General features: G+C 40.4%; 2 protein-coding genes across 2 annotated transcripts in view; one reads left to right on the forward strand and one right to left on the reverse strand.

The window, feature by feature from the left end:
* Window positions 1-13,378, forward strand: part of slc35f1 (solute carrier family 35 member F1) — an 18,487-nt gene extending 5,109 nt beyond the window's left edge. The window contains exons 3-8 of the mRNA XM_005747787.1: window positions 340-467; window positions 2,231-2,390; window positions 2,633-2,789; window positions 3,911-3,963; window positions 5,612-5,766; window positions 12,111-13,378. Coding sequence (XP_005747844.1) covers window positions 340-467; window positions 2,231-2,390; window positions 2,633-2,789; window positions 3,911-3,963; window positions 5,612-5,766; window positions 12,111-12,344 — 887 coding nt within the window. The 3' untranslated portion in view covers window positions 12,345-13,378. The remainder of the gene's footprint in view (window positions 1-339; window positions 468-2,230; window positions 2,391-2,632; window positions 2,790-3,910; window positions 3,964-5,611; window positions 5,767-12,110) is intronic.
* A 1,823-nt stretch (window positions 13,379-15,201) lies between these two features.
* serinc1 (serine incorporator 1) lies at window positions 15,202-23,821 on the reverse strand. Its single transcript, XM_005747789.2, has 10 exons — window positions 23,675-23,821; window positions 22,976-23,137; window positions 20,222-20,415; window positions 19,712-19,791; window positions 19,355-19,492; window positions 18,891-19,060; window positions 18,513-18,603; window positions 16,788-16,929; window positions 16,427-16,651; window positions 15,202-16,180 (listed from the first exon to the last, which is right to left on the reverse strand). The coding sequence occupies exons 1-10, from the start codon at window positions 23,711-23,713 to the stop codon at window positions 16,042-16,044; spliced, it is 1,380 nt and encodes a 459-aa protein (XP_005747846.1). The 5' UTR covers window positions 23,714-23,821; the 3' UTR covers window positions 15,202-16,041.
* Between the last annotated feature and the right edge of the window lie 2,353 nt (window positions 23,822-26,174).

Consider the following 26,174-nt stretch of genomic DNA (forward strand, 5'->3'; position numbering starts at 1 on the left):
TTACTAAACTTGTGGGGACCAGTAGCCCTTATGGGGACAAAACGCCGGTCCCCAAGAGTTTGAAGTCTTTTTGACACTCAAAATGTGGTTTTAGTATCAGGGTTACAATACGTTTATGGTTAGGTTTAGGCTAAGCAGTTAGGGTTATCCTTCATTTGTGATGGTTAGGGTAAGATGCTAGGGAAAGCATTAGATGTCCCCACTAAGATATGAAAACACGATTTTGTGTGTGAGTGTGTGTGTGTGCACATGTGCTGTAATGGAGTGAATTCTTGTCCCTATGTTTGGAATACTGTTGTGAGATTCTTTCCTTTTGTCCCTTTCTATGTTTCTCACCAGGGGAAGGGAACTTGCTGGCCATTCTAATGCAGCGCTGGTGGAAATACATGATTCTGGGTGTCATAGACATTGAGGCCAACTATTTGGTCCTTAGGGCTTACCAGTACACTACACTGTCCAGTGTACAGGTTGGTATGTGTGAGTGCTTCTGTGCGTGTTTGCAGACATTACATCAAAGCCAGCTGTCCTCATAGTACCCATAGAGTTTTTGTGAAGTCTGACAAAATAATGTTGATGTTTATGGTACAAAGCTTGTTTGAGGTTTTTTTTTTTAAATAAAAAAGCCCTTGAGTTCCATTGTGGAAAATCAGTGAAGAATCAGGATACCTTGACTTCTGCTCCGCCAGTGTGGCATGGTGGTGCCATGCTAGGTGTTGCTGCATCAGAGCAAGCAGGTCCTTGGTTGGATATGTGGGATTTGCAGTTCAGAATTTAGTTACTCTGGCTTCCTCCCACATTTCAAAGAAATGCATGTCTTTGAATTTCAAAGACATGCATTTCTTTGAAATGTAATAAGTGAATTTAAATTAGCACAGGGTGCAAGGTATGTAAAGTGCTTAAAGTGTATAGAATAAAGTAGGGCTGGGTGATGAGAGGAAAATCTAATATCAAGATATTTTTTGGCCCTCTCATGATACACGATATATATTGCGATATGTTTACGCGACTCAGGAGGGGAAAGTGGTGCTCTACCTGCACTGTGTATAGTGCGAGTGGAGCACTGCCGACTTCAGTTGAATTCAGTTGAATTCAATTTTATTTATACAGCACCAAATCACAACAACAGTTGCTTCAAGGTGCTTTATATTGTAAGGTAGATCCTACAATAATGCATACAGGGAAAAACCCAACAATTATATGACCTCCTATGAGCAAACACTTTGGCGACAGTGAGAGGGAAAAACTCCCTTTTAACAGGAAGAAACCTCCAGCAGAACCAGGCTCAGGGAGGGGCGGCCATCTGCCGAGACTGGTTCTGGAGAGGGAAAGAAGACAAGAAAAATCATATGCTGCGGAAGAGAGCCAGAGATAATAAAAGTATGATTCAATGATGGGTGATGTGAAGGAAATGTGAAGGAGAGTCCGTAGTTGGATACAGGAGGAACAATGCGGCTTTCATCCTGGTCGTGGAACACTGGACGAGCTGCTTTGTGGACTTGTGGAAGGTATTAGACTATGTCCCTGGTAGTGTCCTGTGGGAGGTGCTTCAGGAGTATGGGGTGTCATAAATGGAAACTTTAACGGCCTTTGAGCCTGTTACCAGCTTAGGTGGGTTGCCGAACTGGCGGTGAGGTGACAGTGAAGTTGGCCATAAATAGCCTCCATTGATTGTCCAGATCTAACTCTAGGTGCGCTGTCCAGTTGAGAGAATGGTAGGCCCGCCCCAAGGTGGTTACAGGAGGCAGGGATCCACACCAGCTACACCCACCTGCTCAAATGGACACTTCTCTGCTTAGGCTGCTGCTCCCGCGACCCAGATCCGGATAAGCGGAAGAAGATGGATGGATGGATGAATAATTATTCCTGCAGTCTTACTATTTATATTATATTCCTGCACAGTTTGTGTGGGTCACCCACAATTTCATTGTACATCTACAATGACAATAAAGGGCTATTCTGTTCTATTCTATTTGATTATTAATCTTTGGGTCTCTTAAACATTAAATTGGTATCCTCTGACAATGATGCGGATCTAATCTGCACTGACAGACCACTAGGAACTCTACTGAAATCACTTATTGCATTGTTTAGAATACACAGTAATGGAGCCACTAGTCAACAGTAACAAAAAGATAAGTCTGATTAGAATGAAACAACACTTCCGGTGTGAACGGAAAAGAAATCATCAACCTGTTTATTTTTTTTCTCTGTGCACGATTCTTTCTCTCAGCTCTTAGACTGTTTTGTCATCCCAGTGGTATTGCTGCTGTCCTGGTTCTTTCTCCTAGTGAGATACAAGACTGTCCATTTTGTCGGGACAGGTCTATGTTTGCTTGGCATTGGCTGCATGGTAGGAGCTGACATTCTTCTTGGTGGACAGCAAGGCTTTGGCAAGTACCAAGTACACACTGTCAAGTACACATAAATACTTAAAAGATGACACTCAACAAATTTACATTTGATTGCAAGCAGCTCATCAAGGCACAGATCCACTGGTAATTTGATATGATAAAGAATGCATTATTGTGGCCCACTAAGGGTGCATGCATGTGTGGGTGCTGTGAGTTTGTTGGGGTCTCTTGGTCATTTGTGAGTGTTGATTCCTCCTCTCTTTCTTCCTGAATCTTTCCAGGAGAGCAGAAGCTGTTTGGGAATCTGCTAGTTCTGGGAGGAGCTATGCTGTACGGAATATCCAATGTATGCGAAGAGTTTATTGTAAAGAACTTGAGTCGTGTTGAATTCCTGGGCATGTTGGGACTATTTGGATCCTTCTTCAGCGGCATTCAGCTGTGAGTTTGTGTGGAGGAGAAACATGCTCCATAAATGCAAGTGGTCAAAATTTAATAAGTAACAAGCTAGGTATTGATGTAGTTTTCTTTAATTTCTAAATTTAAACTTAAATTTAATCAAATTTTAGACATATTGTACTTTTAACTGAACTATGTGTATTTTACAGCATTTGTTATTAGCCTTTAAGAGAATACATTTTACCTTTAAAAAATTAAGTATTAATGCATAATGATAACACAGGTACATTACAGGTACAAATGGTGAGAGGATGTAAGAACAACACTTTCTGAATGTAACTTATAGGTAGGCTCAGGTATTTTAGACAAATTTTCACCAGGAAATGAAATCTAAAACTTTGAGGCACATGGACTAGTTCTTATATAGAACTTCTTTTACTCCACCTGAGCACTCAAGCCAGTTTATACAACTTAACTTATTCACCCATTCACACAAGCACTTTTTTAATGTGTTTTCTAAGTAAGTGCTTTCTATCTAACATTCATACTCCAATATATGCATTGGAGAGAGCAACTTGGGGTTAGCATCTTCCCAAGTATATATGGCATGCACAATAGAGCAGCCAGGAATCAAACCACCAAACCTTCCAGTTGGTATGCAGATTACCTGCTCTCCCTCCTGAGCTACAACCACCCCATTTATCTGCAATTTGAACCTTTACACAAAAAGCGAAACACCACTGAAAGTGTCTTGATGCATGCTCAATCATCCAGGTAAGGAAATCCCAAAAGGTTCATTCTGTTCATTTGAACATAGTGTTTTCAGTGGGAGAAACGTTTTGTCACTCATCCAAGTGACTTCTTCAGTCTCTGCTGACTGCAGGTTTCTCCAACTGTATAATGAGTACATTTGTATAATGACTGAAACTAGCACCACTGGCAAACAATGGGCCATGAGGTCAGTTTCTTGATCATCAATATGCAAATTGTTATGTTACGTCCAGATGAACAGAATCAACTTTTTTGGGACCACTGAAAGTGGTTTTGGCCATACTAAACTAGAATAAACATTCTTTGTCCACTGTGCACCAAGACCCTAAAGGAACTCTGGTTCTGTAAAAATAAGCCAGTGCTATTAAATCTCTGTGTATGCTTTGTTGCAGGGCTATCATGGAACACAAAGAGCTTCTAAGAGTATCCTGGAACTGGCAGATAGGTGACTCTGAACACACACACACACACACACACACACACACACACACACACACACACACACACACACACACACACACACACACACACAGTGTGTGTGTGTTAGTTGACCCTCGGATACAGGTGGAACAATGCAGTTTTCGTCCTGGTCATGGAACACTGGACCAGCTCTTTATCCTCTTGAGGATACTCGAGGGTGCATGGGAGTTTGCCCAACCAGTCTACATGTGTTTTGTGGACTTGGAGAAGGCATTCGACCATGTACCTCGGGATGTCCTGCGGGGAGTGCTCCGGGAGTATGGGGTGTCTGGCCCATTGCTACGGGCCATTCAGTCCTTATACGACCGCTTTCGAAGAGCTTGGTCCACATAGCCAGCAATAAGTCGGACTTGTTCCTGGTGGGTGATGGGCTCTGCCAGGGCTGCCCTTTGTCACCGATTCTGTTCACTATTTTTATGGACAGAATTTCTAGGCGTAGCCAAGTGGTGGAAGGCTTTCACTTTCTCAGGATCTCATCTCTGCTTTTTGCAGATGATGTGGCCTTTTGCAGAGATGCTGACCTACAGCATCTCTGTATTGACCTAGAGGTCAATGAAAATGCAGTTGATGCATTTACTCACACTTCCAAGCACATGGGTCCTCGTATTGAAGTATGTAATGAAGCTCATCACTTAGGAAAACATGGGAAACCATCACTCAAGGATAAAAAGTCAAAGCATTTGTTTCTCAAACTTTATCAGACTTTCTCAAGCTTTCTCACAAATAAGACTTCAAAGATTTGCACGCTCTTCAGCTCCCTTCTGTAAGTGACAGAGTCAGAGATGGAACTAGTGTGCTTTATCAAGGGATGGGCTTCTGAGAAGAAATTTTCAAGCTACATGCTTGCATTATAAGGTAGCCCTCTCTAGTGGCTGCTGCCAGTCACACAAGATGGCATTTTGATGGTAGGTACATCAGCCATAAAAGAGGAGGCAAAACACCCTGAAACCTCTCATTCTCAGATCTGCTCACATGGATCTTGGTCAAAGTGGCAGGAATCACATTCAAGTTAGTTCAATTCAACTGTATATGTGTATAGAGACTATTTACAACAGTCCCTTAAGGCACTTCATTGTAAGATAAAGACCACATAGTATTGGAATCAGACAACCCCCTATGAGCAAGCACTTAGAGACTCTGTGAAGAAAAAACTCCCTTGTAATAGAAAGAAACCTCTAGTAGAATCAGGCTAGAATTTAAATATAGATCACATTGAGGCACCTGTTGTTGTGATTTGGTTCAATATAAATACAACTGAACTAAAATGAAAAGTATTGGAGACCCTGTTCACTTACAAAAAGACACAAAATGTGTTAGGAAATCCCATAAAAGTTTTTTGCCTTGGTTTGTCTGGAGAAAAGGGCTTGTGACTACGCCTCAGTATGTAAAAAATGTTGGTACACAAATGTGTTTTTCTGCATCTCTACAGTGTAGGTTGGGAATGAAGAGTTAGCAATAACTCATAGCATGATCCATAAGATCACAATAACCACTTTTATGGTAAATGGTACATAGACTGGTTCTTATATAGAGTTTCTCTACTGTATTTGAGCACTTTATAATGAAATAGAAATAAATCCTACTAAAAACGATACCTCTTTGTGTGTTCACAGGTCTTCTTTATGTTGGTTTCAGTGCCTTCATGTTTGGCCTTTACAGCTTCATGCCTGTTGTGATGAAGAGGACTAGTGCCACCTCAGTCAATCTGTCTCTGCTCACAGCTGACCTTTACAGTCTGTTCTGTGGCCTCTTTCTCTTTCACTACAAGGTAATCAACTGCCAGGAATCATTTATGTGATGATGTGCAGTTTAAAAGATATATATATATAAGAGTAAAGCACTATTTAGTTTGACTAGACTAATTGATTTAGTTGATTAAAACTAAAATAACTGAACTGCATTGTGGTATAAATGATGTACACTGTTGTGACTTATGAAAATGCTAATGATACTTGTTGCACTTAGAAATATTTTTTTGCTCATAAAAAGTGATATAAAGTTAAGAATGGATGAGTTGAACACAAAAAGGCAAGAGCTATGCTGGCAGGCAGGTGGCACAGGTCTGATGGTGGAGGGTGAGTGGGTTTGGTGACATGGGCAGCAGGACATTCACACAGGCTCCAGAAGTAATACAAGGAAAACGGAGTTTATCTTTACTGTATTCGGTGTTGCTATAATGAGAAATGTATCTTCAAAGATGAGAACTTGAGATGTGTTGTAAAAATTTGTCAAAGCATATTTTAAAATGCCACCTAAGAGTTTAAACTGAGCAGATTTTCTGGAAACTGTTTTCTTACAACCTTAGAAAAAAACAAACAAACAAAATTTTTATAGTAAATTTTTATCGGAAGTCTCGTAACTGACGGTCTTTATGCCACATTTATTTACGTTGTAGCTTAGTTGTAGCATATAAGAAACTATCAATAGCTTAGTTGCCATTAACCATGTCCACTAGAAGGGAAAACAGGTAATCGCAAAACTGGGAGCTGAAATGCTTAAATAATGCCTTTAGAGAGTTTATTTGTCAGATGATTGTTTTAGCACAGTACATTGGGTAAAATAAGTATTGAACGCTTCATCTATGTTCTTAGTAAATATATTTTTAATGGTGCTATTGACATGAAATATCACTAGATGTCGGTAACAACCCATACAATCCACACATGAAAAGAAGTCAAGACATATATGCATATACCTGGTCTCAAAAACGCCATCCCAACACCGAAGTTTGGAGGTGGAAACCTCATGATGTGGGGCTGTTTTTCAGCATAGAGCATTGGTATGCTTCATATAATTGAAGAAAACATATACTGAAACAATCATGATAAAAAGCTGCTGCCATCTACCAGGATGATGATGATAAAATGAAGGTGGATGTATAAGCAAGAGAATGATCGTAAATACACAAAGTGTGGAGCATGAAATTGTCTAAAATGTCTTGGTATGCTGAACTATTAAGAGTTCCTGGGAACTAAGAGGCTAAGCTCACTTCCTGAAAAACACCCCCACACCATATTTCAATTCATCCATCCATTCGCTACCGCTTATCCTTTTTCAGGGTCGCGGGGGGCGCTGGTGCCAATCCCAGCTGTCATAGGGCGAGAGGCGGGGTACACCCTGGACAGGTCGCCAGTCTGTCACAGGGCTAACACACAGGGACAGACAACCATTCGCGTTCACATTCACTCGCACATTCACAACAGCAGTTGCCTCGAGGTGCTTAATATTTTAAAGTAAAGACCCTACAATAATGTAGAGAAAATCCCAACAATCAGATGACCTCCTATGAGCAAGCACTTTGGTGGCAGTGGAAAGAAAAGCTTTTAACCTCCAGAAAGAAACTTCCATCAGAAGCAACCTTAGGAAGGTCATCTGCTGCAACTTATAGAGGTGAGAAAGACGGGACAAAAAAATGCCGTGGAAGGGAGCCAGAGATGAATAATAATGCTTAATTAAATGCAGAGTGGTGTATAAACACATAGTGAGTGACAAGGGTTGAGAGAAGGAGAAATACTGGGCCTATGGCGCAATCACTAAGGGAGGATTCAGGGATACCTGGTCCAGCCCTAACTATAAGCTTTGTCAAAAAGGAAAGTCTTTAGCCTAATCTTAAGTTAGAGATAGTGTCTGTCTTCCAAATCCAAGCTGGGAGGTAGTTTCATAGAAGAGGGGCCTGAAAGAAGGCTCTGCCTCCCATTCTACGTTTAAATACCGTAGGAACAACAAGTAAGTTTCCAGTGTGAGAGTGATTGGGGCTGTTGGGGTGATATGGTACTATGAGGTACCATACCATTTACAGTTTTTTACAGACGCTAGGACACATTTCACAATACTTAGGTCACTTTTGCAAAACTCTTCACACAATTCTCCTAACTCACCTTCAGCTTGGCAAAGCAGTTCATTTCACATTCAAAATGCACTACAACTACCAAAACACTTAATTCAGGTCTCAAATAACCTCATTCTTCCAGAACACTAGCAAAGGTTGACAGCCGACAAACACACTTTGTCACCCACAAAACAATGACCTAAAAAACACTAACAACATGTAGCATTACACAGTGTTTACTTGTGTAAAACAAGGACACATCTCTGTTTATAATTTCAATATATGTTACTGGAATGAATCAGACATCATGCAGAATTCGTTAATATTTGTTTATGTATTTTTATTTTTTTGCACTAAGTAATCCCAAAATACAAGAATTTGTATACACACCATCCACTGATACACATACAATAGTAATGCTAATCTACTCGGTCTTCTCTATTTGGCCACAGGTTCTCATCCACATCACATCTTATGTCATCTAGGGCAACACACATAAGAAAGAATCTTCTGGCTGCCAGAATTGAAGGAGTTGAACAATTGAAGGAGTAACACCTGTGTAGATGTTCATCTACAATGAGAATAAGCTGTGGCTGGTTAAACTGCATTTTTAGATTTAAAATATGTATCAATAAAATATTGTTGTTGAATTTTGCTGTCTTTTCAAGTTTTGCATTGTGTTATTGTTTTGGCCATAAGTTTAACAGTTTTGAAAACAGTATGTAAGCACATGCAAAATGTCCTGTACGTACAAAGATTTTTGGCAGTTGTTGTGTCTGAGTGAGAAGATAATTCATGAAATTTGAGAGATGTAGTCATTGAATGCATTTTGTGCCAAAACAATGATAACTGGTCCTCAGTTTAGCCCACATAGACTTCTGTTGTGCTCACTGTGTGAGGTGTTTTGCAAACGTGACCTAAGTATTGAGAAATGTGTCCTAGCATCTGTAAAAAACTGTAAGATAACATGAGGTCTGATTTTGGTCAAAATCTTTTGACTTATTTGAGCTACACTGCCAGTCAATTTGTCCAGTTTGTTATTGAAAATTATCCAGTTTAATGTCTGATTGAACTCTGAAAGGAAAGCACAGTACAAATAAGTATTCTAAACTGTTGACTCGTCAAAGTAGCCACCCTTGCAGATATAACAGCTGAACACACCTGTGGCATTCTTTCTACAATACAATCAAATATTTGTCAGAAAGTTCTTCCCATATCTGTTTTTTTGTTTTGTTTTTTTCAAGTTTTCAAGTCAAGTTGGCTTTATTGTCACTTCAACCATATACAGTTAGTACACAGTGAATCGAAACAACGTTCCTCCAGGACCAAGCTGCTACATGCAACATAAATTTACAACATAAATAAACAGAAAACACTAAACTAGCTAACTAAGAGGCCTAGTTAGCTGGCTAGCAGAGACAAGACAGACTGACCTAACATGAATTACAACATAAATTAACAAAAACTAACTATCTAACTATCTAAGGAAGACTGTTGCACAAGTTCCCATAAATATGTGGCACTTGTAGGTTACTTTGCTTTCACTCTTTTGTCCACCTTGATGGGGTTTAAGTCTGGAGACTGTGCTGGCCATTCCATGTTTTCAAGCTTACCATCTTGTTCTTTTTTCTGTTGTGGTTTATCAGTTGTGGCTTTGGGTCTGTCAGACCTCTTCCTGTCAGAGTGTTCAGAGTGAAAGGTTGGAACAGCTGTAGGAATTAGTATGAACAGCTTTCAAGGCTTGATGAACCTCTATTGCTGCAGAACAGCTTTAAATTGTTAACCCATTTTGTGTTCCCTGAAAAAGGCCTTTTTGTATAATTCTGAAATAAACATTATCTTTCAGTTTTTGGTAACCTTACCTTTTTTTAAATGCAATGTTTATGCTGTTATTTTCAGCATCTACATGGTTGTTAAAATCACCCACAATATAATTATTTTTATCTGAACTGAAAACTAAATCAGTAAGGGCTAGGGTGGACAATAGATAACAAATAAAACTGTTTTTTGAGTTTTCCAGTTAGGGTGAAAAAGGCTAAGCATCAGGCTTTTAAATGAATTAAAACTCTGTCTGGGTCTTTGGTTGATTAATAAGCAGGAGTGGAATATTGCGGCTGCTGCTCCTCCTCGTCTTGTGCTTTGAGGATTCTGAGCTAGTATAACTCAGGGGTGTTGATTCATTTGACCAGTTTTCTGTAACGCAGGGTACATCAATATGCTGATCAATTATTAAATTGTTTTCTAGCCTGGGCTCAGAAAGAGAGACCTAATGCTTAATGATCCACATTTAACAGTTTTACTCGTTGGTGCAGTTATAGATACTAAATTGGTCTTTCTTTGTGATTTGTTTATGTTTAAGTTGTCTTTTGCTGAGTTTTGGTTTGTTTTTTGTTGGACTGGGAGCAGATACAGTCTCTAAGGGGATGGGTTTTTGGGGAGATAACAGGAGGAGAGAAGCTGCATAGAGGCTTTTAGCACTGCAACTCTGCTTCCTGGTCCCAGCTCTGGATAGTCATCTTTTGGGGGCTTTAATACATTTCTAGAAATGAGAGCTGCTCCATCCAAAGTGGGATGGATGCTGTCTTCCAAGCTAAGATCAGGTTTTCCCCTGAAAGTTTACCAATTATCTATAAAGCTCACATCATTTTTTGGACACCACTCAGACAGCCAGCAATTTAAGGAAAATATGTGACTAAACATGTCATTCCTGGTTCGACTGAGGAGGGGACGAGAGAAAACTACATCTACATCTGACATTGTTTTGGTAAAGTTACACACTGGTTCAATATTAATTTTACTGACCTCCGATTGATGTATCCAGGTTTTAATTGCTGCCGATGTGAATTAGAATTTTACCAAATCTGTTTATCTTTAGCCAGCAATTTCAGGGTTCATTGAATGTCCCTGCTCTGGCCTTTGGAAGACATGGTGTTTGTAACGACACGTTTCTCAAAACAGAATGACCCAAACCAGAGTTTGTTCCTTGGCGGGTGTGCCACAGAGTGGGGAAAATTTTAGATGTGAATGGTTGGTGTACTAGGGGTTTCTGTGTAGGACTACTAGGACTAAGGTGCAGGAGGGACAGTTGAAGACACTGTACTGCTAGTAAGTTGGCTAAAAGCTAAGCTAATGTAATGAATCCCTAAAGACACGGTGAATGAATACTGTAAATATAATTAGCCAGTTATTCAACAAAGAGTGTGCTTTGAATAAAGCTTTGGGACACTAGGAAATAAGTCATTTTCCAAGAGTTTTTACTTAAATGGGCTACACAGATAAGCTACACCATTGTGTAACAGGAACAGGAAGTGATACTGTTCCCAACACTGGACCAACACCGAGTGAGAGTGCCATCACCCTCGACCAAACCTTGGCACAGTACAGTCAGATCTTTCTCCTGGTAACCACCAACCCAAATTCATCTATCTGATTGCCAGATAGAAAAGCGAGATTCGTCACTCCAGAGAAAATGCCTTCACTCCAGAGAACAGGCCTTCCTTTCACTGCCTGCAGTTTAGTTGTCCAGCATGCTTTACACGACTGCATGCAGGTTTTGCATTGCGTTTGGTGGTGTAAGGCTGGATGCAGCTGCACAGGAATCTGTTCTTGAGCTAATCTGAACATCACATGAAGTTTGGAGGTCTGTAGTGATTGACTGTGCAGAATTTGGTGACCTCTGCTCACTATATGCATCAGCATCTGCTGACACCACCAATTTGTGAATAAGTTACCGTCTTCCCCAGTCACTTCCAAGTTGTTATAATACCACTTACACTTGACTTTGGAATATTTAGTAGCAAGGAGATTTCAGAACTAGACTTGTTGCACAGGTAGCATCCTACCATGGCACCACACTGGAATTCACTGAGTTCCTGAGAGTGACCCATTCTCTCACAAATGTTTGTAGAAGCAGTGGCCATGAAAGTAAGTGGGACACTTGAATTTGGTGATTTGGATTGGTGAGTGAATACTTTTGGCAATATAGTGTTAATACCAACAGCAGAGATCTCACTTTGACACTGCCTTCTTGGATAATACTGATTCCCTACATTTTCTACCATGCACTATCAAATAAAGACAAATATAATAGATTTTTATGAGACTTTAAATAAGATTTAAATAAAAGACAAGTCAGGACAACCAATCCCAATGAACTGTTATTAATCAGCATTATCCTAAAAGAAATGTGCATCTTTACATTAGTTTTAGAATAGGTTGAAAATAAAATATTGCATGTATGCATATATTGAACGTCACATGATAGCTTTGTCTCTGTGTTTCAGTTCTCGGGTCTCTATCTGTTGTCATTCTTCATCATTATCTTGGGCCTGGTTTTTTACTCCTCCTCGTCAACGTATGTGGTCCAGGACCCACGAGTCTACAAGCAATTCAGAAACAAAGACAATCAAACACCATATGAACCACCTCCACTTTGCCCTAGAGTCTTGGAGCCCACTGTCATCTACACTACCCTGAGCCCTGAGCAAGGAGACGAGTTTCCTGTTAAAGTAGCCTAAGAACTGGGATAGAGTTAAGTGCATTAGCCTGATAAACTTGTGAGTCAGGTGCAACCCCCAGGTTTCCCTTGTATACAAATGAATAGTGCTAGGCTTTGCCCAATCTGGTAAGCAGGATAGCTGGGATCACCCAGGTAAGTCATGGTATTCATTTTATGGTCTGAATGGAGAAATGTCTCCATGCTCATAAACACAAATTCATTTAGCTACATATTGTATGTACTGAGAAATGACTGACCAGAATGTAATTTAAACACATAGCAATGTGAGTTGAGTTCACGGTCATCAAAGACTGTGCATAGAGTATAGTAGCTGTATATGATGATGTAAAGAGATGGTATTGTAATTTTTATGTTATCACGTATTTCTTCTAATATTTGCAAGAGGATATTGTATGGATGTAAACTATCGTCTGCCCAATATTGCTCTTATTTCAAAGAAAGAAGTTCAATAAATTTACAAAAATAAGTGCACATTGTATATAATAAGAAGGATTCTCTGTAGGATCTGATTGTTTGCAGGCTGAAAGAAGGATAACTATATTCTAACGCCCTGTTTTCCACAGTGTAAGTATTAGTGAGGCGTGAAAGAGATTTCAAATTCAGTGTTATATTTGTCATAGGCCCTAGAATGTTGAATTCAGAATCCAGCACATGTTTGTGAGGTACATTTTGGTTTTTCAAGAGATGCATTCAGAGGAGTCATGTATCATCTGGACTGCTGTTACAGCTGTATACTGTTTTGTATAATACAGGTCATTGTTCAAAATGTTTTTGTTGGTTGCTTTGATTGAAAAAAAAAAAAGTACAGTACATACAGTGAGATCAACCTTAACTGAGTTTTATTTATCGGACACGGTTTTTATGTATAAATAATTGTATGCAATTGGAACATAAAAAACAAAGGTTGACAAAACATAACTTAATTGCGTGCAACCAATGTACATTTTTTTATGTTAATCCCACAGGTTATTTTTTTCAGTGTACTCTAGTGGTGTACATGACAGATGATTCATTTCAAATAATAAAATATAAAAGATGTCCATTTGTTGGTGTTCATAATTCTATTTTTCACATCCCAAATTTCCTAAAAATAATTAGAAAACCATTTCTGAAATGCACTTACTCAGTAGAAACAATAATACAGACATAATACTGCTGAATACTGACTGACATTTTTAACAATATGTTGCGTTACTATTGAGTCACTCATATTAAATGAAACCCATTGTGGAGGAGGGTGTTTCTTCTTCACTCACTATGTGTTAATAGACCTCTCTGCATTGAATCACACCTGTTATTAATCTCTGGCTCTCTTTCACAGCATGTCTTTTATCCTGTCTTCCTTGTCTCACCCCAGATGGCCCCGCCCCTCCCTGAGCCTGGTTCTGCTGGAGGTTTCTTCCTGTTAAAAGGGAGTTTTTCCTTCCTACTGTCGCCAAAGTGCTTGCTCATAGGGGGCCATATGACTGTTCGGTTTTCCTCTGTATGTATTATTGTGGGGGTACCTTACAGTATAAAGCACCTTGAGACGACTGTTGCTGTGACTTGGTGCTGTAAAAAAAAAATTAAATTGAACTGAAGTAAATACAAAGAGCAATTTAAATGATGACTTTATTTGTTGAGGAATAAAAATATCCAATCCTACTGGTCCTGTGTGAAAAATAGTTGTAAGTTGTTAAGCTAAAGATTAATCATAGAAAAATAATTTAGGTTTAAACCGAATGAGAAAATGTAACATGTGAAATAAAGTGTCCAAGCATGCCAGGAACATGCTTGGATGTAGTTATGTGGAAGTATAAAAGTGCTGAGCAGAGAAGGCAAACTGTTATTCCTTGTTTCAAGCTGGTGAGCAGACGGGTGACTGATCTGTGGGATCTGCAGTAGAAATAGTTGAAACGAGGAGCAGCAGGGGAATAGCCAAATCCCAACCACTGCACGTATCTACTCTTTGCCCCCATTATTGTCAGAAACCCATCAGACAGGTTATATTTTTATGCCTTAGTTTAGCTTGTGTTCATTGCTTATTTTATTTGACCTCTGAATGTACTCAAGTATTTATATATTTTTGCATTGAAGTTACATTTAACTAGGGCACGTAGATAGACGTGGGTTGTTTCTTTTGACAGACGTATCTAAAATGGAAATTTTCACCTTTTGAATATTTATTATTGTTCATTAATAACAAAATGATTTATCTGATTAATTGGTGGAATACTCGATAATTACTTGATGAGCTCTACACCTCACTGCAACAAAAGAAATCCTTTGCAAATGTTGACATACAAGCACTGAGAAGAGATGCACTTTATTTGTCCTCTATTTGATACATTCCTTTATTACAGCAGTTGAAATTAATATCTGCAGAGCGCAGTACTGTATTATAGATGAAGATTATATTTGGTACAAAAGATTTCCACCTGAATCTTTCGGTACACGGCCTGCATAAACTGAAGAACACTGCAAGATATCCAGAAAGTGGAAAACTGTCGTTGATGAGCACTTAAAAAAATAAAATACAGGTCTAACTGCCTGGACGCAAACTACAAAGAAGTGAGCAAAATTGAAGATAAATGTAAACGTCTGTAAATAGAAAAAGAACTTTAGAGTTTCCTGCCACTACCCTGGTGGTTTTTCATGTTACTGCCATCTCATCTTGTGATTTCAGCTTGGATTTAATGGTATTAAGCATGATGAGATGAGATTTCCTTTCAGGAAACAAATGACTGAACACTGTGTGACACATTACCACAGGAGACCTTTAGGTTCAGAGCTCAATGAATGTTTTGGTGGACCTACCAAATAATGGTGAAGCTGACAACTGTGTAAGACCCAGCTAAACAACAAACAACAACAAATTAGACTTGACTCCCCCCGCCCATATTTCTTTTATTAAATCAGTTACAATATACTGTTAGGTCAAAAAGAAAAAGAAAAAATATCACAGATGAGAGTCAAACACATCCACAATATGTCTGAAACAAGCTAATGTGCTACACAAGAACTTATCAGGAAGCTTGTCAAGCAGTCAAAACCACAAATGTTATCAAAAAGCAAGTCAGAAGCAACAAAAACAAGAATGCATCTTGTTACTCAATTAGCTGAGCATGTGCAGACATGTGCAATATAAAGAAGAACTATCTACACCAACACATATGCACAACACTGCTCACGCAGGGTGATGGAGCCAGTGGGAACCTACTCTTGCTTCTAAATGTCACAGCTGCTCATGCACAACTCAAAAGAATAAAAACATTTTTTCCCTTTTTTTAAGCAGGAAACAGCATACAGAACATTACAGTGCAGAGTTGATGTGCACGCAGGATCATAGGAACCTTTTCAGATACAACTACTGTTAACATCACGTCGAGTTTTCAAAGAAAAACGTGCAAGTCGTCAGTGGGTTTAACAGGATATACTAATGACTGCAATGAACTGTTAAGGATTCATGAGAATGGGCTGAAGTCACAGCTGGAAAAAACAAAAACAAAACAAAACACATGAACGTCCTGACTAGTTCATCACCTTCTGGTTATGTAGCTACACTCAGCAATACAAGCAACTCACCAGAGCCAATAAACAACCATTCCTTCAGCACTGACTCATGCAATGTTATTTAACTACTAAGTTTCTTAATTTGCAGTAACAAAACACAGGTGAAAGCTTCAATATTTGGAGCAGTGGGACAGTGTGCAGTTTCAGTCAAAGTCCCTATTGACCAGGACCAGTGGAGCCACCAATGTCCACACATAGAGTGCGATGCAGATCCAGCTGGAGGAGATCTTCACCCACACAGACGGCCACTTGCTGGTGATGGCCTCATACTTGGAGTCAGGGCTGCGGACACACACAAACAAAGTGGACTAGTTGCTTCTATCCAAATAATATACCTTAGCAGAAACACAAAACGCGCCTTATTTGGACCTAAACCCCACATATGAGGTAAGAAATCCAGAGCAAAGGTAACGTCTCTGACTATGGAAGACTGCGCAACTTTAAACTTATTGTGGACAAAACCCATGAAATAACAAATATAAAGTACAAAGACAGACTTATACAGGTCTCCTACAGCGTGAAACCTACCTATACCAGTTGGTGAGGGTCATCATGATGTAGAGCGACGCAAGGAACAACATGAAGTGGAAGAAAGAGTAAGAATACGTGACACCATCTTTCTCATTGTCCACAGCTCTGTTGGGGCCGTTTCCCTCCTCAAAGCTGTCCGTCTGAGGCCCATCTTCAATGAGAGCAGACTCATCACTGGTCAGAGTCAGCTTGTTGACTTGGGCATTGGATGAATTGCGGATGCTGACGAATAAACAGAGGGCTACAGTTAGAATCGTGCTATCCACAAAGAGACAGCCTGCGGGTTAGTAAATGAACCATTTAGTTGTCTGGGTGTTTGCATGTTTAGAATTACAAAGATAATTAAGGAGTTCCATACCTGGAGTAAAGGACACACATGAGGAAAAGGATCAATCCCACAATCCCTTGGGCATCCCACCACTGAACCACATGGTTCTGACTGCCAGGACTTGTGGTGTTTAGCCCAATAATGCCCAGAAGGCTTGGGTTACATTTCCTGTCTGAGAGACAAGAAGAGATTCTTTAATTATCTAATTACCGTCATCTGCACAGCCACTGAAGTCTATTCAAATGCACTACATGTCAGTGATATCGGTAGCGTTTAGCATTCAGGAAGGTGTTCTATCCATCTATATTCTTAGTGTGCTCCTGTACTTCCTTTCCTTCCTGTTGCCACCAACCCAGTGAAGAGGTAGAAGACAGCAATGCCCTGCAGGAATGCTCTGACACTACAGACATGTTCTGTGATCCAAATGGAAATGATAGCTATAGCATCACAGACTACATCACTGACTGTATACATTTCTGTGAGGATCGTCCCAACCAGGACTGTATGCAGTTTTCCTAACAACAAGCACTGGAGCACCATCGACACTACACTGGTTGGATGTACTAAGGGTGGGCAGGAGTCAGAGTACAGAGAGCTGGTGAGGAAGAAATCCCCTCCTTCTGAATGTAATCAAGACAACAGAGATGGCAGTTGACTTCCAAAAGAAAAAGTCTTCAGCTAGGCCCATCAACATCATGGGTGAGGAGGTGGAAACAGTGGAGAGCTACTGGTAGTTTACATTGATGCTGTTTATAAGAAGGGGAAGCTCAGATCCTTTAATGTGTTGGAGGTGATCTACCAGTCTGGCCATCTAATTTGCTGTTGTCTGCTGGCGGAAAGCATCGGCGCCAGAGTCCGTAGGCTTTGAGTCGGTGAGGGACAAACTGCTCTCCATTATGGACAAGCCAGCATCACTCCACACTTCGAAGGCAGCAAAGCTCCTTCCTTCATTCTTCCTCAGTGTGATTCAACCCCGCTGCCTCAAACAACACTACAGAAACTCATTCCTACTGTTTTATAGAGAACAGTACAGTAACTACTTGTTCTACGACAGCAGATCACACCTATTAGCCAAACCATCCCACACATATTTTTGTATTGTACCTTCATGCAGCAGTTTCTTAGATTAATAGTGGACATATTTATCAACACAATTTGCACTACTCTGCAAAACGTCAGTCTTAATTTTACTGTTTTTTTTTTTTTAAACCAACTTCGTTGCTACTTTTTTAAAAAATCACTGTTGTATTTGTAAATCTTTGCATGTGCATTTATTAGCGTCCGCACTAGGCACCTGTGGCACTCTGTTTATTGTACACTGCAGTATTTTTATTCTTTGTCCAGCTGCTCTAACACAACAGTTTTCCTTGTGGGATCTATCTGGACCAATAGAAACACCCATATTCACAAGTAGAGTGTGACCATGTGGAGAGAATGGAACTGATAAATCACACAATAGATCGATGCAGCATGAAGCATCCCAAAAACACACAGGCCCACATTAGATAAAAACTATTATTGATCAGTTTGAGAATAAAGTTGAAATCCGTTGGTGTCAAACTGATTCTCAAAGCAGCGTTCCGGGATCACTGCTGGCTTTGGGCGGGCACCTGTCCGTTCACGTCAGAGCATGGGGTAGATGTGGACGGACGTGTATCTGTGTGTGTGGGGCTAGGCCTGGGTCTGGGGGTCAGTTATGGGCACATACCAGTACACTGCAAAACACAGCAGGCTGAAAAGCTTTTGTTTTCTTACCAGGCTCATTGGTCATAGCAGACCAGGTCAGGTACATGGTGTACAATGTCACCAGAGAAGACTGCAACAGGCCAGACCTGGGCTGGGACTCCTGTACATGACACACCACACATCAGTTATCTCTAATTTCTAACAACAACTTTCATACATGACACATTCTGAACTATATTAGGCGACACCTCCATGACTCCATCATCTCATGTCTGACTCATCTTGCTATAATTCATGCCATTATTCTTTTAGTGTTACATTGCATAACATCACTTCATAATAAAGCCCTACATATCCGGTCATGTTAATATGATTAATGCATCTTACTACTACATATAAAAGCTGAACATGTCGAGTCATCTAATGTACACAAGAAGTGGTGTGAACCTGGATCTGTGGCAGGATGGACATGACGGAGGCAGCGATGCAGAGGAGCATGTTGATGCTTATGAAGACCTTGTTTTCAGTGCAGCCATCAGAGTGGGTGTAGTAGACATAGAACATGACCAGAGACACCAGAGACAGCAGGTAGCTGACTGTGGTGACTGACAGCAGAGCTGTGAACATACAAAAACAAAGAAACCTCATTAACAAAGAGTTGTGTTAATCTTTTCCAGCTGATGGAAACACCACCTTGAATTGTTTACTTGTCATATAAAACAAATACACCCAAGCGTACACCTAATTATTTCTTGTGACTGTTGTAATTAATAACATAAAAATAAGTCTTAAGTAAATCCTATTTTTCCAGCTATGACCAAAACATTTTTGTCTGCACTTCAAATCTATTAGATCAAAGACAGAGCTCTTTAGTCATCTCCACGAGTATCCTCTGTCACTTGTCATCATACCTGCATACCAACAGCGAGAGTTGCCCTCCTCCATCTTCTCCACCCAGGACTCGTTCCAAGAATGGGCAAAGTCGATGAGTAAAACAAGCTGGATGAGGATGAAACAGAAGGCCCCCGCCATACCGATGTAGAACCACACTGTGGATCAGAGTGAGAGAAAGAACGTCACACAAAGGACACTAATATAATGAAACCTCCAGTTTAGTGTGAGATGAATAGAGAGCTTTAATCTGGCACATTCACATTTCTTTATTCTTGTCCTTTAATGTGCGCTGTAAAATGAAACAAGGTGTGTGTGTGCAATCAATGATCAATGTAATCAATTGGACTAAGTGAGAGTGAACCAAAAACAGTTACCAGTAGTGAAGGGCCCTTCTGAGATGAAGAAGGATCCAACAGTGATGGCAACAGCTGCTGCAAACTTGAAGAACCAAAACCTGACAAACAGAACATAAAGAAATTAACAATCAGATTACTGCTGAAAACGTTTGCAGATGTTATCATTCAAGTACATTAATGGTAACATGTTTTAAACGTGCAATGATGGACATCAGGAAACTGTGAGCAACACATCTGGTGCTGTGCTATTTAAATAAAACTGAATTTAATTGAAAATGCTTCTTATATTCATGAAAATAATCACTAGCTGCAGTCCTAAGTGGGATGTTCTGCAGTAAAGATGGCCTTTCACTCCCTGCTGCTAGTTTTGATGTGAGCTATAACAACAACGCGTTCCAGCTTGTCACATGTTCTAATAACATGATATGTTTGGCATGTTTAAAGCAGGTAATCAATCCATCAAATCTCAATAAAACCTGACTTTGTGTCATAGCAGACATGATGTGGAAGATGGACATGCTGACTCACCCGTTGTGGAGTGCAGCACGGGGGTCTTTACTGCTCTTGACTTTGATCATGAGCAGAGAGAAAAGCAGGAAGAACATAGCCATTCCGAAGCAAACACGGTACACGGCCTTGTAGCCAACCAGCACATCACAGTTCACATGTCCCTCCACACCAGGAATAGACGAACCCCTCCCTCCTTCACAGAAACCTGGAATCTAGAGCAACATAAAAAGAGACAATGTATACAGGTGTGTCGTAGTGCAGCACCCGCCACGAAAGGGCAAAGGAGCCACTGGATGCAACAGAGGCACTGTACTGCGAGCCAAAGGAAATCCACAGAGATCCCACAGGTCAATTATCCACCTGTCAAGTGCAGGCTGGACATGAGCTAGCCAAAATTATCCTTTAACATGTTGCATTTTGTACTCAAACGACGTGTCGGTCATACAAACACCACCACTGGATACATCAAAGCTAATATTTGCCTCTTTTCTAACTTTTCTTTTGGTCAGATATGTCACGCTTAGATATTTTAGAGCAAACACATTTCAGTATTAGACAAAGATAACCTGAGTCAATAGAGAGCAATTTAAAATGATGATTTCATTTATTAAGAGAAAAGTTATCTGAACTGAATCTGTTTTAGTTGCTTTTGTTTTAAGACAATTAGTGTTGCTTAATGTCACTAACACAACTGCTTGCACAAGGCCATACAAAGCTATCTTGAAAATGGAAATTGGTCTGGTTCTCATACAGCGGTCAAAGTGCTTGAGCACACTTGGGTTATGCAGCAGGACAATGACCCAAAGCACAACAGCAAGTGGTGGTTCCATCTCTCCAGTCTGCATGCCAAATATCCTTGGGCCCAGTCCCAATCTTTTCTCCACCGCATTCATTGGATGCATGTGTGTAAATGTTAAATGGAAAAAAATAGAGCTAGATAGATCCAGCATAGAAAAACGTAGAAAAAAGTGCTTGGGTGAAAGAAACAAGTTGAATAAAGCACCGAGTGCTCAGGTAGAGTACAAAAGTGCTACATAAGAACCAGTCCAATGACCATTTGACTAGTCAAAGCCTGGACTTAAATTTAACCAAGGTCATGAACTTAAAATCCTCCTTTGTCACTGAATTAAAACAATTCTGCAAAGAGGGGGCAAAAGTTCCTCCACAGTGATGTGGTACACTCACCGTCAGTTATCACAAAACAAGGAGGAAGCAATCAGTTATTACGTTTGAGGGGCAATAACTTTTCCATTAGAGCATTTGTAGCTTTTCCATTAAATCAAATTATCATTTAAAAAAATTTACATTTACTTGGATAATCTCTGTCAATGTTCAAATGTGAAAAATTAGTGATGTTTGCGACTAGCCGACTAATCGTTGTCACTATTTGGTACCAGATTTGATGCCTAATGCTGGTAAATTGTTGGATCATAAATGTTATGCAGCCATCTGCCACTAGATGGAGCACTGTTGAAAAAACACCAAAAATCTGTTATTCTAATAGTGAAGGCCTGGATTGAGACAGCTATACAAACGGCGGACAATGGCTTTCTTCGAAGGGCGGATGGTCTCTCCCTTTGCGAGGCTGAGGAGTTGGATCATTATGGAGGAGTTCAGAGTAGAGTAGCTGCAGCTCTACACAAAAAGGAGATGGCTAAAGCTGTCACCTCCTGGGTAAGGTGTCTAAGCTGGGCACGTCATATCGGAGGAGGCCGAGACCTCGAGGAGGTGATGAGAAGGAGGTCTGGGCTCCCCTGCTGCTGCCCCCGCGACCAGACTTCAATAAACGGAAAAAATGGCTGCAAAATTTGTTGTTTTCTTATTTTTAGATTTGAACTTTTATTGAAGTCATTGTCATGAATTTTCAAACAGTGTGCATCGTTCATGATGCAGTGCCACACTGTTCAGTTACAGTTTTAGTTTTTCAGATGTTCATTTGTCCTATTTTAATAATTCGTGAACATGTTTCCATAACATATTTAACATTGGTTTATCGGAAGGGTTTTTCCTCTTTGGTGTCTATTTTGAGTATAACGTGTTGACGATGAATGACAAGAGGTGGCGCCCATCTAAACAGCACTGAAGAATCGGATTAATGGTTTGAAATGCCTTTTTATTAGTTTTTGACATTTTCCACTAAACTGTTCTCAAATGTAACATATTATCTTAGTGTTTCTGACTTGTCAGTTATTCTAGTATTAGAGTGTTGTCTCACTTGCTTAGTTGAGAAACAAAAAACCCCCCCAAAGAATGAGGTTTTTCACAGCACTGCAGCTTCCAAACACGGCCGACTGAACACTGTTAGAAACTTTTTTCCAAACATCCCACCAGATTATTTTGTTATAGCCAATATTATACAACAAAACTGCACAAACAGAAAAAAAGGGGATTGAGGCCACTGTAGGGATCAACATAAAAACAGTTACCACGTGAGAGGAAAGATCACAGTACATTCACAGCCGTGTATAGTTCTCTTGGTGTGAATATCACACATATTTAAGTATTTAACAGTTGGAACGGGCAGGTATGGCTCATTAGGAGAATACGGTGATTAACAACTGGTAAGCTACTTAACAGCAAACAAGGACCATGTGTCTTACATAATTAGGAGCAATGAACCAAACTATATTTACTCTCACTGCAGAATCCTGTTAAAGCCTTAGCAAACTAAAATACCCATGAGAGTGTTTTCATAACTTGTGACATCTCTGTGCTGCAGGAGATATGCAGGCATTATTCCAAGGCTAGTTTTATGTCAGGAACACTGCGTACCTTCTTGAGCTGGCCCTCCATGCCAGGCATCAACATGATACAGGCAACAGCCACTCCCAGAAGCAGGAAGAAGGCATAGATGAGGCGAGTCACTGTGGAATTATTTCCACTGGGGCAGCATCGACATAGCAGACAGGGGGCGCTGCCACAGAGACACGGGATCTACATACACACATGGGAACAAGTCGAGTATTAGAGTTAAGCACAGATATTTTAAAGCTCATTGGTTAACAGGAATAACGGTAATCATTTAGTTCCTAGAAGCACCTCGTGTCTGTAAGTGTATCTGTCCGTTTCACATGACACGAACCTGCTGCGTGCAGCGGATACCGCACTCTGTTTACAAGGTTGAGCTAACGTCACACCCCGGTGTTTTCATTTCACGGGCAGTGTGTTTACGAGCCGTCACTGTGTAACATGAACATCAACAGGCCTGCTGGATGGGAGGTAGTACGGCGATGGTTCGCATAATCGGCTCCGTCTAACTAAAAGCGCAGTAACACGCTCACAGTAACTGAATCACTAAAGTGTGTTATGAGCCAAACGGTGATGTTAGTATGTCTGCGCCACAGACGCTCATCGTGTTGGCCTGACATTTTCCTCCTGCGCAGTCACTGCAACATTTGTTAAATCGAGGCAGCTAAAACGTCCTGTCGCTGTTAAAACTGTTCTCACAGTCCAATGAAGAATGATACTGACCCAGCTTGCCATCGAGCACAAACCCAAAACAGCTCCCATGATCGCTGTTGTTGTTCTTTTGTTGTCCAACAGCAGACCGCTCCAAGAGCTCGGTTGACAATTTAAGAGAAGATGGCTGACGCCCGGACACTGGCTTCTTTTGCGTCATAAGGCGACAGTGTCGGTGCCGTTCACCGCTTGGCTGCCCCCTACAGGACAGTTATAGAAAACAATCCAAATCAAAACGGAACTCTAGAAAAAGGAAGAAAAATACGCAGAAATAGTCTGATAGCCCATTTCTTACAAAGAACTGTACGTGGAAAGTATTGGCTAGGCCTAATTACTTTAATCCCTCAATCAAAGAAAATATTTTCTATCATTAAACAGTTGGCTACCAATATTAAATCATGCTTTTACCTTGCAACAGACTGACCGGGATTCATGGAAAACAGACATATTTAAGTCTGAGCTTAGACATTTTTACTCTGAACTTGTTACAGAAGACAGCTTTAGTCTTTTCTTAGGCCTCTTTAAAACATTTCCTCAGTATATGAGTTTATGGCTTGATGTGTTCCTTATAGCAAATTTGTCAAAGCCCCAGTGGTTCTCAACGTTTTTACATCATTCACTACATACAGGAGGAAAGATTTTCACGCCACAGACAAAAACAAAACAAAGACAGAAAAGCCTAGCTGCAACTTTGTTCTGATAATAAGCACATTCACAATGAATTCTTCATTCATTTTTCTTTTAAACAAACAATAGAATAGAATAAACATTTACTATCCCACGAATTAGAAATTTGGGTGTCACACAGCTCTTATAGCAAGAGGAATATAGACACAAAGTAGTCCTATATACACAGCAACCGAAATTCGTATGCACAGATATACGTACAGAGATATGTACATAAGTGTGGGGGGTGTATAAATGCTCCTGGTGAAATATACAGTGTACAAACAAGCTGCTAATGAGTAGCAGCAATTAAAAACATATGATATGTCAATTAAACTGGTGATGAGTGAGATAACCATGTAATAGAGGCTGCTGTAGAGGCTGCTCAGTACAGTCTCATACAGGGGGTGGCAGGTGTTGTCCATGATGGATGTTAGCTTAGACAACATTCTCTCCTCGCCAACCTGCTTGATGGACTTCAGTGGACAGTCCAGGACAGAGCTGGCCCTCTTGACCAGTTTATTAAGTTTCCCCCTGTCCCTCTCTGCCATTCCACCACTCCAGCAGACCACAGCATAAAAGATAGCAGACACCACCACAGTGTCGTAGAAGAACGCCTTTAAAAGAGTCCTGTTCACCCCAAAGTATCTCAGCCACCGTAGCAGGTGAAGACGACTTAGACCTTTTTTGTAAAGGGGATTTGTATTTGCGGACCAATCCAGTTTGTTACTGAGGTGAACACCCAGGTATTTGTACTCCTCCACCATTTCAATGTCCAAACCCTGGATGTTCACTGATGTAGGGGGGGACTTCTTGCTGAAGTCAATCACCAGCTCTTTCGTCTTGCTGGAATTGATATGAAGATGGTTCTGTTCACACCAGCTGACAAAGTCATTGATGATGACCCCCCTGTATTCCAGTTCGTTTCCCTCTGACGCCTAGTCCACAATGGCGGTGTCGTCTGAGAACTTCTGGAGATGGCAAGTGTCTGTGTTATAACTGAAGTCCGCAGTGTACAGGTTGAAGAGGAAAGGGGCAAGTACTGTTCCTTGTGGGCCCCCCGTGCTACAGACTACCACCTCAGACTACAACAACTTTCATTTCAAACAACTTTGCAACTTTTGTCACTAGACTGTGTCATTAGTCTGCACCACTTCTTCAAAAAAACAGCAAGTTACACAGAATGTGAACTTTGCCAGAAATGCAAAAATAAAGTTCAGTCTTAGTCTTATGAAAAAAGAAATCCAGAAACTCATGAACAGAGAAGAAAAAATATATAATTTAGTGAGAGTTTAATACTTGTCACTCGTAGTGGCTGCACTGAGCCTGTGGTTGCAGGCTTGATACCGCCATTGTCAAGTCATGTTCAATGTTCAACCTAGATCTATACTTTGTTTTCAGTGAGGCTCACTCCATCTCACAGAGGTAGGACGTGCCAAATGGAAGCAGAATGCCCACAGCTTTCTATCGATGAGTGGATGCTCCCTCTCCACACCAGCCAGATTCACTCGGGGTGGGTTTCGATGATAGATTTTCTGAGTAAAATCGATTTTAGTTTGAATAACGCGATATCGTTCATTAAATCCTGAGTTCATTTTTAAATATAAATGTATTTTGCCAGAAACGCCAGAATCTCAGGTTAGAGCTTTTATTTTTTTTTCCTGCTGATGGTATTCTCCAATTTTCTTTGAAAGAAGTCAAGTGTCTTATGGATGTGTTAAGTCTCTAATCAGAAGTATTTGACTCCGTGGTATAATTCTCAAACACGTAGCCTAAAGCAGATGACTCGTAATCTGGAGAGGAAATGGCGTGTCACAAATTTAGAGGATCATCATTTAGCCTGGAG

The sequence above is a fragment of the Pundamilia nyererei genome, unplaced genomic scaffold, assembly GCF_000239375.1.
Source record: "Pundamilia nyererei isolate P.nyererei 1_Seehausen unplaced genomic scaffold, PunNye1.0 scaffold00204, whole genome shotgun sequence".
Lineage (NCBI taxonomy): Eukaryota > Metazoa > Chordata > Actinopteri > Cichliformes > Cichlidae > Pundamilia > Pundamilia nyererei.